At 32.5% G+C, this 17,368-nt stretch overlaps 1 protein-coding gene and 1 pseudogene across 1 annotated transcript; one reads left to right on the forward strand and one right to left on the reverse strand.

Annotated features, from left to right (window-relative positions):
- Positions 1-9,264: 9,264 nt before the first annotated feature.
- On the reverse strand, positions 9,265-9,382 carry LOC145065057 (5S ribosomal RNA; annotated as a pseudogene).
- A 5,906-nt stretch (positions 9,383-15,288) lies between these two features.
- Positions 15,289-17,213, forward strand: LOC145062552 (large ribosomal subunit protein uL30w-like). The gene is made up of 7 exons (XM_079010140.1): positions 15,289-15,428; positions 15,928-16,119; positions 16,210-16,307; positions 16,396-16,453; positions 16,531-16,610; positions 16,698-16,800; positions 16,894-17,213. The coding sequence occupies exons 2-7, from the start codon at positions 15,937-15,939 to the stop codon at positions 17,107-17,109; spliced, it is 738 nt and encodes a 245-aa protein (XP_078866266.1). The 5' UTR covers positions 15,289-15,428; positions 15,928-15,936; the 3' UTR covers positions 17,110-17,213.
- The last annotated feature ends 155 nt before the right edge of the window (positions 17,214-17,368 follow it).

Below are 17,368 nucleotides of genomic sequence, written 5' to 3' on the forward strand. Positions count from 1 at the left end.
GGGGAGAGATCTAGTTTTTGGTCGATGGGACATAACACTTTAGGAAAAGATTAGTACTTCCATTATTAGAAGTTTTCTAAATTTGAATTTCATGGTGTGACATTTAGACATATGTATTGTCTTCTATCAATGCTTGCTTTTCAATCGATACTTTTGAATATCTTTTAAGTTTTTAGTATTTGTAGAGTTGATCTTTTCTAAAACAGAATCCAGTTACACATCCATAGTGAAGAGAGAAGGTTGTATCTCTCGCTATATATAATTATATATCACTTCTTTGTTACTTTAATGTGGTCATAAAGTGAAATTGAACTTGTAAATTTGTTGAAATATAATTATATACGATCACTTGACCATTACAAGATTCCCATGGTCTATTTGTTGAAATTCCCTTCGACTTTGTTTCCCTTTTTGGATGTTGTAGTCATTATAATTTATTCTTAGAATAAAAGCATGTGCTTTTCACATGGTGGTCTATTCCTATTGACTTGATAGTAAAGTTCAAAATCTAACATAAATTATAAATATATAGTTTGTATATTTATTGATTTATAACTCAATGAACATGGATAAAAATTATACAACATAACTTACCGAAATACCTGTGGAGGTAGCTTTTAGATGCTTTAGGGGGTGTTTGGCTTAGATTTTCATATGCCAAAAGACCTTTTAGTAAAAGATCAAATCAAAAGATGTTTGGCAAAAGACTTTTAAAAGCAACCTTTGGATTTTGGATAGAAGAAAAATCAACTTTTTGAAAAAGTCAGGACTTTTTGGAAAATGATTTTTGGCCTCTAAAAAGCTAAGCCAAACATCCCTTAGTACATAACTTGACACAATACTTTCGGAAATAGCCCTTATAATGGATTTATTTGACGAATTTTTATATTTCTTAATTCTTATAATGGATCGAGTCATCCTTTTATATAAAACACAAAAATAACTAAGAGTTTGAAGTTATAGCTTTTATTTGTGTAGTAAGTGTTTGACACAAATAATTGGTAACATTTTAAAAATGTAAATTTAAATAAAACTAAAACTTAAAAACTCTAAAAAAATTACTTAAATTAGTTTTTGGATTAATAGTTTTTTGTTTAAATAAAAATTTAAAGCTCCTAATTCGGAAAAAAAAAATCCTAAGGTTATTTTTAAAGTTAAAAGTTAAAAAAGCTCTAAAAAGCTATATACGTTCAAATATAAAAATTAATTTGAATGGTATTAAATTGATACAATGACGAATACATTCCACGTTTTTTTATTGTTTTAGTTTAAAGTCAAAAACATAATATATTTAATTTGGTTAAAGTCACAACGGTCTAACTTATAACTTTTAATATCATATATTTAAAATGTTAATTAAAATATGGTATTGTATAAAAAATATACATCAAAATATAAAATAAATATAATTTTCCAGCAACAAGAGATTAAAGGTTACCTTACTTTAAAAAACATATTTGGTAATTGAGAAAATCACTATGATCTAAATTAAAAATAATCAAATAAGCAACATAAAATAAAAGATAAATAATATAACAATAGTTTAAAAATAGCATCAAAACGAAAATAACACAAAAAAAATGTATTCATATGTAACATGTCGGATATTGTTGATATTATATGGTTCCAACATAGGGGTTGATAGGGATTATTTATTTAAAACATATTTTCCTAAAAAAATATTTATTAGCTTATGTAATTAGTAAATAATTGTGTTTCAGGATTAAAACAAGCAAGGATACAAATTTAATTTTGTTTCTATTTTTAATAGGCGTTTTTAAATAAGTTAGAATAAAAAAACTTGTCAAAAACTATTTATTTAAGTCAATAGGTATTTTTTTATTTTATGACATTCAAGACTCAAAAGTGTTTATTTGACTTATTGACTAATTAGGACTATAATGTCATGAAATTGATGGGGAAGGGTTTATTTTGGAAACTTATGAAGATGTTACTTAGTTCCTTCTCATGTGGTGGCTATAGTGAAAGATTTTGTAGTAAAAGGACCATTCTTGTAAATTTCGTAGCTTGAGCCTTATAAGAGAGTATCTTCTTCACCTCTTCATATAAAAAGGAAGTCCTTTTCTAAATCTGATAAAAGAATGTAATTTAGTCTATATTTTAACATTTATCATCATTTTTCTACATTCACATACATGTTAACTCCAACTTTTCTCTGATCATTTGTTTTTGTTATTGGATCGTATGGTTAAGTTACTTATTTAGATCATATGCTTATTGTGGATCATATTCAATTTGTTAATCCTACCTCACTTAATCATCTCTTATAATTTGTTTTTTACTGAATGCGTATGGTTTACTTTCTTAATGTGGATCATATGTTGATGATTGTATCATACATAATGTTTTAATTTCTTATGTTTATGTGCACATTCAAGTAAAAATGAAAAGAGTTTGTCATTTCCTAGACAATTAAACAAGAAAAATGATATCAACCCAAATGTACACATCTTATATGGCAATATTCATGCTAAATAGTTATTTATTTTGTTTTCCATTCAGATTCAACACTAAATCGTTATATATTCTTTTAACCCTTATGAACAACTACATCAACAATTAGATGGATTATTGGAGCTTACCAGAAGAAAATAGATATGATCGAGCATTTCCCAAATTTTCCACGACCATTTGTAAAAAATCCCTAGGCCATGGTTGTATAATTTTGAAGACATGTATTTCCTCAAGGCATAGACTTTCATTACCTAAACCATATGGACTTTCCCCAAGTAGTGAGAATCCTATTAGAAATCACTCTTGAGCGTGTTTTAATTTCTTATGTTTATGTGTGAGACCCGTGTATTACACGGATTGATTTAGAAAAAGTTTAAACATTAAAGTGTAAAAAAAAAAAATTAATGTACAACTTTAAAATAAGAAAATAAAAAAAACGCATTTATTGCAATTGAATATCATATATATGATATTTAATACTTTACATATATAAGTATATGACTTTAATTTTAAAAATTAAAACAAACCAAAAATTGACAAGTGAATAATATTTATTTCAAAAATACTAAAAAATGACAAATGTCAAAATTCATGAAAGATTGACATGTGACAAAAAAAAAAACTTCATTTATTAAGGAGGATTTCTCTAGGTTGTGGGTTTGTGCATATTCCCATGTAAATGTAATATCTTCCCATATTTTGTCATATGATTTTCTAGCTCTCTCTAGGGTTGTAAGGGGGGTTTTACCTACATTTTCCAAGTTTTTGGGACTATTTTGCAAAGGATTACTCCAAAGTTAAGAGATTTAAAAGGTTAGATTGCATTGTGAATCTTCATTTCCATATTCTCCATTGATATTTGCTTAGGTTAAATTTTCTATTTATTCACTTATTTAGTTTGATTCGATTTTTCTTTCTTTACTTATGATTAACATGAATTAATCCATTTTAGTGCTACTAGAAGAGACTACATTGACTATATTTCTTAAGAAAGCTAAAAATCATGAACACACAAGAAATCACAACATCAACGATTCTTATTCAAGTAAGAACAAGTTGGTTTTCAATGACTTACACTAAGCAGTTAATATCGGCGATTTCCAAGTGTGATATCGGTTATCGGTACTTTTCAAAATAGCGGTTTCAAATATCGGACCGCAAATATCGGTGATATTTACCGATATTTAACCGATATTTACCGATATTTCCAGGCAATTTCCAGGTGGGATATCGGTTAAATAATTTTACTTGATTTTTTTTAGTGTTAAGTCATGGGCTTAAGTCTTATGGACTTAACTTAACTGAACCTGCTATTATGTTAAGTACTTAATTGTTAGTTTTAGGTCATAGACTCATGTTTTAAGTATTAACCGATCTTATTGTTATGTTAATTGTTACATACTTTAGTGTTAACTTGCTAGTTTCTATAGGTTGGATCATGTTGATGTGTTAAGTACATAATTCTTAAATGATGATAATGATATTAGAGTTGATGTGGATGATCTAGATAAAATAATTGGATGCCTTGGTTGATGTGGACTTGGAGGAAGATTCAATGGCTTACGTAAGATTATGTTTCAAACATTGACAGTTTTGAATTTTGACTTTTTATATTACTTTTATATATGTTTTATGTTTATATATATATATATATATATATATATATATATATATATTAATTATACATGATATAAAAATACCGATATCCCACCGCGATAACCTATATCCCAAATATCGGCCCTTGACCGATATTTGATTTTGGACCGCTATAACTGCCTAGGACTTACACAAGAAAGCTCACTACAATCACACTCCTTCTCAGATATATGTTCTAGTCTATACTCTAAACACAGAGAAACTCAAAACAGAACAAGAACACAAAATCGAACAATGAGTGATTACAGAATCTATGAGAGGTTACAGACTCTATTAAAGAACATACAAAGAAAAACTAGAGAAGAGAAAAAAAAAACCCTAACAGAAGAAGATTGATCAGTGAATTATGACCAAAAAACACACACATGTATCTACTTATACACCGGGTCAACCCGACTACAGCAATTACAACTCGCGTGTTCTTGACATAATCCAACTTTACTCCTTAGCCCAAATATTTCTTCAACTATGCACAAATAACCCCTCCTGTAAATATCTAACAATACAAATACACAACTATTCCAAATAAATAATAAACATAAATTAAGAACATAAAAGGATACAATACTGAATTATAAGTTTGAAGAATAAGATATCAATTATCTCAACACCCCTCCTCAAACTTAAAATTCAAGATAACCACTAGCAACATCCTTGGAAAGGATCAACTAGACCCAACTTTTTACAATTTAATTCATGTTGAGAAACACTCAACCCTTTAGTAAATATATCAACCAAATTATCATCAGAACTAATCTTAAAAACCTCAACCACTCCTTTTGAAACACGATCCCTGATGAAATGACAATCAATATCAAAGTGCTTGGTTTTCTCATGAAATACTGGATTAAGAACAAGCTTTATAGCTGATTCATTATCACAAAATATAGGAATAGGAGTTTTGTTCTTAATTCCAAGATCAAAAAGTATTTTCAAAATCCACATTATTTCACAAGACACAACACCAAGAGCTCGATACTCTAACTCAATAGATGAACGAGAAATAGTTTCCTGCTTCTTACTCTTCCATGAAATTAGATTATCACCAAAAAAACTGCATAACCTGTTACAGATTTCCTTGAAACAAGAAATTTAGCCCAGTCTGCATCAACAAAGCTTTTAAGACTCAAATCATATGATTTCACAACAGAAAAACCCCTTCCAGGATTATTCTTTAAATATCTCAGAAGTCTTATAGCTATGTTAAAATGCGACTTTCTTGGATTGTGCATAAATTGACTTAAAACTTGTACAGAATAAGAAATATTTGGTCTGGTAATAGTCAAGTAAATGAGTTTACCAACAAGTTTTTGAAACAAAACAACATTAGGAATCAACTCATCATTTTTATCCAAACCATCTCCTCTAATAACAACATTATTGTCCAAATGAATTTTAACAGGTTTACAACCTAACATTCCAAACTCATGTAGCAACTCAATACAGTACTTTCTTTGACACAACCAAATAACATTCTGAATGTCTACAACCTCAATACCCAAAAAAACATTAACTTTCCCAAAACTTTAATTAATTAGAAACTTAGGTTTTAAAAATCTCTTTACTTTATCAATTTCATCAACACTACTACCAGTAAGAATAATGTCATCAACATAAACTAAAAGAGCAAGAAAACAACTATTATCAGATTTAACAAACAGGGAAAAATCATTCACACTTTGTACAAAACTATATTCAAACAAAGCACTACACAACTTTTCATTCCACTTTCTAGGAGCCTATTTAAGTCCATATAAACATTTCAACAGTTTACAGACTTGTTTATTACCTTTATCATGATATCGTGGAGGCAATGACATATAAACATCCTCATCTAACTCACCATATAAAAAAGCATTATTAATGTCAAGCTGAAACAGTTTCCAACCAAAATTAACAGCAACAGTAATAACAGTCCTAATAGTAACCATTTTAGCTACAGGAGAAAAAGTCTCCTCATAGTCTAAACCTTCTCTCTGATTATAGCCTTTAGCTACTAACCTAACTTTATATCTTTCAACCTCACCATTGTATTTATATTTTATCTTATAGACCCATTTACAACCAATTGATTTCTTGTCAGAAGGCAAATCACAAACAATCCAAGTTTGATTTCTATATAAAGCTTCCATTTCATCATTCATAGCCTTAACCCAATTAGGGTCTAAGGAAGCTTCATAATATGAAAAAGGCTCAATAGTTTTGTTAAGATTAGCTACAAAACATCTATTTTCAGAATTCAAAAAAGAATAGTTAACAAATTTTTCAATCCCATATTTATATTTTCCTTCAATAACAAAATCACTAAACTTTTTAGGAAACTTAGATTCTCTATGAGACCTCCTCAAAGATTGATAATCAGAGAGTGATGTACCAATATTTTCCTCATAATGATCCAGAGATTCAAATGAAACTGGATCAGGTTGCGAACCAAGTGTCTCACAACTAGGAGAACCTTCCTGATCAGAGAAGGTTGCAGCTCTATTAAAACTACCTTCACAACTAGAATTAGTTGCACTCACAGGCTGATCAACACTAATATCACCCTCCTGGTTAGTATCATCTAAACTACTAGAACCTTGACTATCATCAAGATTATCAGACAATAAAATTTCATCATTGGAAAAAGGATCCCATGGACCATGATCACTCAAGGAAGAAGACTCAAGAGAATCAAAAAGGACACCAGATTTTAAGCCATTTTAAATGGAAAAACAGACTCATAGAACTTCACATCCCTGGAGAAAAAAGAAATTCCACTATCAAGACTAAATAATTTATATCCTTTTTTAACATTTGAATAACCAATTAAAACACACTTTTCTGATCTTTCAGACAATTTATCTTTAATATCTAGTTTAGTTGAAAAACACAAACACCCCAAAACTCTAATTTTACCAAAACCAGGAACACAATAATAAACAAGTTCAAAAGGAGTTTTACCACTTAAAACAGAAGAAGGAGTTCTATTTATTAAAAAAACAGTTGTAAGAACAGCATCTCCCCAAAACTTTCTAGGCAAGCCAGATTGAAATAAAAGAGACCTATAAACATTTAAAAGATGTCTGTGCTTCCTCTCTACAACACCATTTTGTTGTGGAGTATGAACACATGAAGTTTGATGAACAATACCCCTTTTTTCAAGAAAAGTTTTCATTTTAAAATACACAAACTCAGTCCCATTATCATACCTGATTGTTTTTATTTTAACATTAAATTGATTTTCAAGTAAAGCATGAAACTCTTGAAAACAAAATAAAACATCACTTTTAGACTTTAAAAGATAAACCCAAGTAGCTCTAGAAAAGTCATCAACAATAGTGAGAAAGAATCTAAAACCACCAACAACAAGAACCGTATAAGGACCCTGTAACATCCCCCTCTGGCACGTATCACAATATTGTCCGCTTTGGGCCACTCGGCACGAGGACTTTCCAGGGGGTCACCCATCCTGGTACTACTCCCGCCCGACCACGCTTAACTGCAGAGTTCTTATGGGATCTGCTGCCCTCACGGCTTTAAAACGCGTTGTGATAGGGAAGGTATCCACACCTCTTATAATGAATGTTTAGTTCTCCTTCCTAGCCGATGTAGGATCAGATCTAACCCACTTTCACCCCCCATTATAGGGTTCGACGTCCCCGTCGAACACATCGACCCGTGCCCTGGCTCTGATACCATTTGTAACACCTAGACCTGGCAATGGGGCGGGTTTGGAGCGAATCGACCTTAATCCAAACCCTTTTAACAAATTCCAAAACCCGATCCAAACCCGCTCCGTAACCCGCAGGGTTTTGAATAATCAAACTCATACCCTTATCCACCGAATCAGCAGGTATCCAAACCCGCACCGTAACCCGTAGGTTTTTTGAATAATCAAACTCATTTTACTTAAATCATAAAATCACCTTTGTTAAATAGAACAAATGTCGATTTAGAAAACACATTATGTACTCGAAGAGTTTCAACTGGAATTAAAATCATTATTGTAGTTACTTCCGATTGTTTTTTGACCCTCGATTGCATTGATAGAGAATAGCAATTACAAACTTTCTTCCGATTGATAAATAAATTTATTGATTTATAAATGAAATTGATGATTACATGATGAAATATAAATGAAATGACATCATGATTCTTGGGAGAAGACTGGAAGTCTAGAAGTTGAGTCCTATGTAAAACCAGTTTAGTCTTTGGACTTTCGATTGGAATTTAAAGTAAAACTTAGGAAATATAAAATATAAATGTATAATTCTAAAATTTATATGGGACGGGCTATAAATGGAGCGGATCGGTGATGATCCATACCCGACCCTTTTAATAAAATGGTTAGCGGGTACGGGTCGTTAATGGGTAAATGGATCAAAAACTATGCTCCAAACCCGTATAATTGTTAAGGGTTTGGATCGGATCAGGGTCAAAACCCGCTCCATTTCCAGGCCTAGTAACACCCCCCCTCTGGCACGTATCACAATATTGTCCGCTTTGGTCCACTCGGCACGAGGACTTCCCAGGGGGTCACCCATCCTGGTACTACTCCCGCCTGACCACGCTTAACTGCAGAGTTCCTATGGGATCTGCTGCCCTCACGACTTTAAAACGCGTTATGATAGGGAAGGTATCCACACCCCTTATAAGGAATGGTTAGTTCTCCTTCCCAGCCGATGTGGGATCAGATCTAACCCACTTTCACCCCCCCCCCCATTATAGGGTTCGACGTCCCCGTCGAACACATCGACCCGTGCCCTGGCTCTAATACCATTTGTAACATCCCCCTCTGGCACGTATCACAATATTGTCCGCTTTGGGCCACTCGGCACGAGGACTTCCCAAGGGGTCACCCATCCTGGTACTACTCTCGCCCGAGCACGCTTAACTGCAGAGTTCTTATGGGATCTGCTGCCCCCACGGCTTTTAAAACGCGTTGTGATAGGGAAGGTATCCACACCCCTTATAAGGACTTATAAGGAATGCTTAGTTCTCCTTCCCAGCCGATGTGGGATCAGATCTAACCCACTATCACCCCCCATTATAGGGTTCGACGTCCTCGTCGAACACATCGACCCGTGCCCTGGCTCTGATACCATTTGTAACATCCCCCTCTGGCACGTATCACAATATTGTCCGCTTTGGGCCACTCGGCACGAGGACTTCCCAGGGGGTCACCCATCCTGGTACTACTCCCGCCCGAGCATGCTTAACTGCAGAGTTCTTATGGGATCTGCTGCCCTCACGGCTTTAAAACGCGTTGTGATAGTAAAGGTATCCACACCCCTTATAAGGAATGCTTAGTTCTCCTTCCCAGCCGATGTGGGATCATATCTAACCCACTTATCAGAGCCAGGGCACGGGTCGATGTGTTCGACGGGGACGTCGAACCCTATAATGGGGGGTGAAAGTGGGTTAGATCTGATCCCACATCGGCTGGGAAGGAGAACTAAGCATTCCTTATAAGTCCTTATAAGGGGTGTGGATACCTTCCCTATCACAACGCGTTTTAAAGTCGTGAGGGCAGCAGATCCCACAAGAACTCTGCAGTTAAGCGTGCTCGGGCGGGAGTAGTACCAGGATGGGTGACCCCCTGGGAAGTCCTCGTGCCGAGTGGCCCAAAACGGACAATATTGTGATACATGCCAGAGAGGGATGTTACAGACCCCAAACATCTAGATGAATAAGTTCACCAAGGTTATTAGTCTTATGCTCACTTAATGGAAAAGGTTCCCTGGTTTGTTTAGCCTTATGGAAAACCTCACATGGCATAATATTTTCATGTTCAAAGTTAAGGTTTTAATACATTTAAAGCCTTATCAGCAGGATGACCTAGTCTATTATGGCAAGTAAGTTTAGAGACAAAACACTTAGAATAATTAACAATGCTAGACCTACCTAGAGAGTAACTGTTATTTTCAAGATAGTAAAGACCTCCAAATTCTTTACCAGTCTTCACTGTCTTTTTGGAGAGAGAATCCTGAACATAGCAATTATTCTCATCAAAAAGTAACTTTACATTTGTTTTCTTTACACAACTTATGAACAGATAAGAGATTCACATGAAAATCAGGAACAATGAAAACATCAATTAAACATATAGAATCTGAAAGATTCATCTTTCCAATTTTTTCAATTTTGGCAGTGGATCCATTAGGATGATCCACTTTTAAATTCAATTTGGAAACATCAACCATATCAAACAGTTGTGATTCAGAGGTTGTCATATGTTGACTAGCTCTTGAATCAACAACCCAACTATTATTTTTAAAAGAAACATTATTACACCTCATACCTGCCATATTGGCATTTCCAGTAACATCTTCTGATGAATGTTTCTCATTAAGAAGAGCCAAAACTTTAGAAAATTGTTCACTTGTCAAAAAATATTGCTCAGACTTATCAGAATGAGTTTCTGAAGAATTAAAAACCTCACTTCCATGTGAACTAACATGAGAAGCAGTTCCAGATGAAGATCCCTTATTAGAATCAGACTTAGATTTGAAATCTTTGGGATACCCAATAAGTTTATAACACTTTTCAATTGTGTGTCCCTTTATACCACAATTTTTACAAATCAAATTCTAATTTCTACCTTTAAATTTTCTGTTATCATTAATTTTTCTAGCAAAAGCTAAAGAAGTACTACTTTTGTTGGACAGAACAGAAGTAGATCCATTTTTTTTATTAGACTCTTCTCTATACACAATAGAAAATGCAGTTTTAACATCAGGTAAAGGTTCCATTAGCAGAATGTGACTCTTAACCTGATTAAAGGACTCGTCTAAACCACTTAAAAATTGCATAAGCTTCATGAGCTTAGAATGAATTTTAGACTGAACAGCAGCATCAAAAACACATTTAGTACACTTAGTTAGACTATCAAATTCCTTCCAAAGACCATCAAGTTTGTTAAAGTAATCAGAAACAGACAAACCATTTTGAGAAAGAGAATTGATTTGTTGATGGACATTAAAAACAACAGACCCATCAGCCTTGTAATAAGTATCACATAGATCATTCCAAATATCCAAAGCAAACTCAGAGCATACATGCCCAATATAGATATTTTCAGACAAGGAGTTAAGAATCCAAGAACAAACAATAACATTTACCCTATCCCATTTAAGAGATCTAACAGGATCCTTTTTATCCTGAACTTCAGTACCTTCAATGAAACCTTTTTTATTTCTAGCTTTCAAAGCTCTAATCATACAGCTTTTCCAAACTCTAAAATTCTCAGTTCCTAGTAGTTTAAAACTAATAATAGCACTACTAGCATAATCAGAAGGATGAAGATACAAAGGATCATCAAAATCAAGTGTTTCAGATTTACCGGAAGTAGATCCTTTAGGTGTTTCACCAGTCATGACTATCAAGAACCAGAGACAAGAAAAATCACGAATCCAAACCTAACCTTAGAAGTTTACAACCAGTTTCTGTAAATCAGTCCAGATTCATAATCATGTAAGATCAGAGCAGGATGAGATACAGACGTAAAACAACTAAGATTAGCAGATAGATGATATATCTAAAAAATACCACAAGAAACAAGAAGCAAAAGTGTGCGAGAACTTATAGTGATCCACAAAAAATTGCATAACAAGAAGCAAGGTTGTTTTGATAGATCAAAAGATCTACCACTGACCACCACAGGGCATTCAAATGCTAGACACCAACTCTGTTAATGAAACCATGTTTGCACAATCCTGAAGTTGACCGTCAGGATAATGTATGTGTTGAGATTAATTCAAGTTAACCAACTCATACAATATCTGAACGTTTACTCTCAAGATCGTGACAAGATAACACCAGAATTGATGGAGAGACAACCGCTAGATCTGAATCAGATCTAGAATAACATTTACGATCTTAACGCAGACTAACGTACAAACCCTAAACAAAACAACCAAACAGAAGCAAACCAGAGCCAGATCAAGACACACCTTCAAATCTGAAACCCTAATCAGAAACCCTAACACGGAACAACAAAAAAGCTGAACCGGGCTCTGATACCATCTTAAGAAAGCTAAAAATCATGAACACACAAGAAATCACAACATCAACGATTCTTATTCAAGTAAGAACCAGTTGGTTTTCAATTACTTACACAAGAAAGCTCACTACAATCACACTCCCTCTCAGATATATGTTCTAGTCTATACTCTAAACACAGTGAAACTCAAAACAAAACAAAAACACTAAATCGAACAATGAGTGATTACAGACTCTATGAGAGGTTACAGACTTTATTAAAGAACATACAAAGAAAAACTAGAGAAGAGAGAAAACCCTAACAGAAGAAGATTGATCAGTGAATTATGACCAAAAAACACATACACGTATCTACTTATACACCGGGTCAACCCGACTACAACAATTACAACCCGCGTGTTCTTGACATAATCCAGCTTTACTCCTTAGCCCAAATCTTTCTTCAACTATGCACAAATAACCCCTCCTGCAAATATCTAACAATACAAATACACAACTATTCCAAATAAATAATAAACATAAATTAAGAGCATAAAAGGATACAATACTTAATTATAAGTTTGAAGAATAAGATATCAATTATCTCAACAATATTGCACAGGATTTGGTATTTTGATGAGTTTTTATCTTTTATTCATCATTATGATGTCTAAATCTAGGGTTTGTTCTTTATTTTGCTTATATTGATGTATGAACTCAAATTATTGTTGGTTGGTTAATGTAATGTACACGTGAAACTAATTAGCTAATAATTTTATTACAACTGTCTACGGCTATGAGTTTCAAATTATGACAACTTATGATCGAATTTGGGTTTTAAACATTGCTTGGACATTTTTTTTTATTAAATTGGTATTCAAATGAACATTTGGCACTGTTTTGTGTTGGAACTTAATATAGATTTATCTTTGTGACGATAACTATTACAGACAACTTTAGGGGGTTTTATCTAAAGGTTGATTGTTTAAAATAAGGACAACCATGGTTTTAAGCTCTTTTTAACACTCCGCCCTTTATTGTCTACGTTGCAAGTACAAATGTTAAATACTCCTAAATGTTTTGTTAAACACTCTTTAGAATACGTTCTAACTTGGAACTATAAATGTTTTGAAGATTTGACTTTTCTTATTGTTAATCCATTAATCAATCAAATCCTTACAATGTTAGTTGATTGTTGCTAAATCCTTACAACAGGGGTTATTATTAATATCAGTGTACTTTAGTAGCAAAGTAAATCAAGGGTTAATTACTAATCTAACCAAATTAAAGAAATTATTAATATCAGTGTACTTTAGTAGCAAAGTAAATCAAGGGTTAATTACTAATCTAACCAAATTAAAGAAGTGATTAACAATTTTTAGCTACAAATTAGGATTTGTCCCAAAATAGCCCACGAAACCGTAGGTTTTAAAATTCGTCTACTGTTTCGCTAATTCGTCTACTGTTTCGTGTTTTGTATAAAAAAAATTATTTTAAACATATAAAACCTACGGTTTCCTCTGTATAAACTACGGTTTCCCAAACCATAGCAGTTTGGGTAAAATCTACAGTTTTTTTAACTACGGTTTTGGGGGTAAAATCTACGATTTTGGTAAAATAGCTACGGTTTTATTTTTATTTTTATTTTTTTAATAGAGAGTATTTTTTGTGAATTATTTTGATTAAAAGTAGTCAAGTTTAACAAAAAAAAGTAGTCCACACTAAAAAAAGTACTCTTTATTAAAAAAATAAGAAGAAATAAAAATAAAAACAAAACCGTAGCTTTTTTACCAAAACCGTAGATTTTACCCCTAAAACCGTAGTTAAAAATAATTTTAAAAAAACCATAGGTTTTACCCAAACCGTAGGCTACAGTTTGGGAAACTGTAGTTTATATAGAGAAAACTGTAGGTTTTAAAATAACCTACGGTTTTATATCATCAAAATAATAAAAAAAAAATTATACAAAATACGAAACAGTAGACGAATATAAAAACTACTCTTTCGTGGGCTAGTTTTGGCTAATGTGTTTTTTTTTGCTAACTTTGGATAGATAATTAAGGATTTTGGCTAGATTAATATTTTCCCCGTAAATCAATTAGCAATATCATTGTAATTTAGTAGCAAAGTAAAAAAATGATAGCAAGGTACGTAATTGGTGTGAAAATCGATTAGCAAAATAATGCACCGGGAATGATATTTGTAATTATCGATCGTCAAGGATGAAAAACAATGACTATAAATAGGAAGAAAAACACAATATTTTCTTTTTGAAAAAAAGTTCGCATCAACAACCATGTGACATGTCATGACAAAAATTGACGTCATCTTAACATTGTTGCAGTCACAATGATGAAATTATGACAAAAAAATAGAATTAAATGAGCAATAGTTCCTTGAATTATTTCGACTTTTCATCTTTAAATAAGTAATTATGTATAATATTGATTAGATTATGTTGCTAAAAGAATCAACAATGCTTACTTTTCTAACATACATGATCCGATGTTAATTTGTCATCTTCAACAACAGTTAACGATGATTCAAGAAGTTGATGATACTTGATTTTCTAGTGGTGAAAATAAGATGTCTAACATGATATAATCAATGGGTTGTTGACTATATGTCCTCAATAGTTACAAGTCGGTGAGAATCCACATGCATGATGACTCTTGAGATGGACTTCGTGAAGAAGTCACTTTCATGGATTTTCACAAAACATGTCTCATTTCAAAAAGAGTAAATTACTGAAATCGTCCCTGTGGTTTGGTCAAAATTACACGTTTGGTCTCTTACTTTTTTTTACACCCGGATCGTCCCTATGGTTTGATTTTGTTGCGTTTTTCGTCCCTGTTGTTTGATTTTGTTGCATTTTTGGTCCCTTACATATATAAAGTTAGGGACCAAACATGCAATTTTTATCAAACCATAGGGACGAAATACGCAACAAAGTCAAACCACATGGACGATCCGAGTGCAAAAAAAAAGATTAAGGACCAAACGTGCAATTTTAACCAAATCACAGAGACGATTTCAGTAAATTACTCTTTTTCAAAAATACATTTGCTTGCATATTTTCATAAACAACGGTTTTTCACTATTTCCAATAACGATCCAATGTTTCACTCAGGCCCAATTATCTTGACAAGTAGGCCCAATTGGTAATGCCAATCATAGCCCATAAACATGAAAGACGAAAAACTAACCCTAGAATTACATAACCCTATTTCCCCTTTTATTTTCAGAGTTCGGTAGTTTATAAACTATAAAGGCGGCCTCTTCCCGCCGGCGACGCTTCCGGTTATCATACTTTTCCGAACTGCACATTACCCACCGTAAGTTTCTAGTTCTTCATCGCATCATCATATTCGTGATTAGTTCGTATATACGATCAAATCGTTTTGGGTTGTATGTATCATTCAGTTTGGAAATCATTTCTTCTAGTTTATGATATGTAGAGTATTCGGATTTATATCTGCAGCCTTTTGCGATTGTTCTTAGTACTCGAAGATTGTAGTTAGGTTTTTTACGATTAGAGAACACCGAATGTCTAGATTTTTTCTTAATGAAAGAGCTTTTTTACTACTTGAGATTATGTTATCATCTTTCAATTCCACAACTTTCTTAGTTTTTCTGGAATGTATTACTCTTTGTTGCTTTAAATTTGCACTACGATTTGTATTGAATGTAAAAAAAAAAAAAAAAAGTTACTTTAGATCACGATTTTCGTTTGTTTGTAGCTGAGAGAATGTGATTATTGTAAGCAATCAGCTGTTATATCGAAACATTCTCTGGTTTTTGTAATGATATTATTGTTTATATGAGAATTTGTAGTGTGAAGAAATGGTTGAAGATACAAAGTTAGGACAATTGGTTCCTGAATCTGTATTGAAGAAACAAAAGAGAAACGAAGAATGGGCTTTAGCAAAGAAGCAAGAAACTGAACTTGTGAAGAAGAAGAATGCTGCAAACAGGAAATTGATCTTCAATAGAGCTAAACAATACACCAAAGAGTATGAAGATCAGGTATTCATTCTTATTTCTCATTTCTCATTTCTCCTGTTTCTTTATATAATCATTTTCCTCAATCACTCATGAATTTCATCATAAATTCAGCAAAAGGAGCTAATTCAATTGAAACGTGAAGCAAGATTGAAAGGTGGATTCTATGTTAACCCAGAAGCCAAAATGTTGTTCATCATTCGTATCCGTGGGTAGGTGTTCAAATAAACCCAAATTCTTATTTTTTTTAAATAATATTTATATCACATAAATATATATTTTCTTGTGCACAATGTCTAGTATCAACGCTATGGACCCTAAATCAAAGAAGATTTTGCAGCTTTTACGTTTGAGACAGGTTTTTTTTTTTACTTTTTTTTTTTACCCAACAACGTTATTAAATTGATGTCTATTAAATTATATTTATATAAACAGATATTTAACGGAGTCTTCTTGAAAGTCAACAAAGCAACATTAAACATGCTTCACAGAGTAGAACCATATGTGACATACGGGTACAAATCGTTACAATTTATAAATTATAACAAATTCCCAAAATTTTAAAAATTATTACAATTTCCAATTTTGTTAATTTCATTTAGGTATCCAAATTTAAAAAGTGTGAAGGAGTTGATATACAAGAGAGGATATGGAAAGCTCAACAAACAAAGAATTGCACTAACGGATAATTCTATTGTTGAACAGGTTTGTTTATATTGTTATTACTTATTATTATTTATTGTATTTTATTATTATTAGATTTTGATGTGAGTTATTATTATTATTTATTTTTTATAGGGTTTGGGGAAATTTGGGTTGATTTGTGTGGAAGATCTTATACATGAGATTTTGACTGCGGGCCCACATTTTAAGGAGGCGAATAACTTTTTGTGGCCGTTTAAGTTGAAGGCGCCTCTTGGTGGGATGAAGAAGAAGAGGAATCATTATGTTGAAGGTGGTGATGCTGGAAATCGTGAAGATTATATCAATGAACTCATTAGGAGAATGAATTAGATTTTTGATAATGTGTTTTTCTTTTTGTTTTGGTGATTTGTTGTTATTTGGGGTTTTTGGAATTTATTTATGTTTAGTTAAATTCATTTGCATGCTTTATGTCACTATTCATGTGTTGTTTTTTTTTTTTAATATGCAGAGTATATTTGTAGTTTTATTTAGGGGTTAGTGTGCCTAAAGGACTAGACGGAAACCGAAATAATGTATGTTTCTTGTTTGGGTTTTAGCTCAAAACCGAATTAGGACCAAGTGATATATA

This window comes from Lactuca serriola, chromosome 7, assembly GCF_051521515.1.
Source record: "Lactuca serriola cultivar US96UC23 chromosome 7, Lser_US96UC23_V15, whole genome shotgun sequence".
Lineage (NCBI taxonomy): Eukaryota > Viridiplantae > Streptophyta > Magnoliopsida > Asterales > Asteraceae > Lactuca > Lactuca serriola.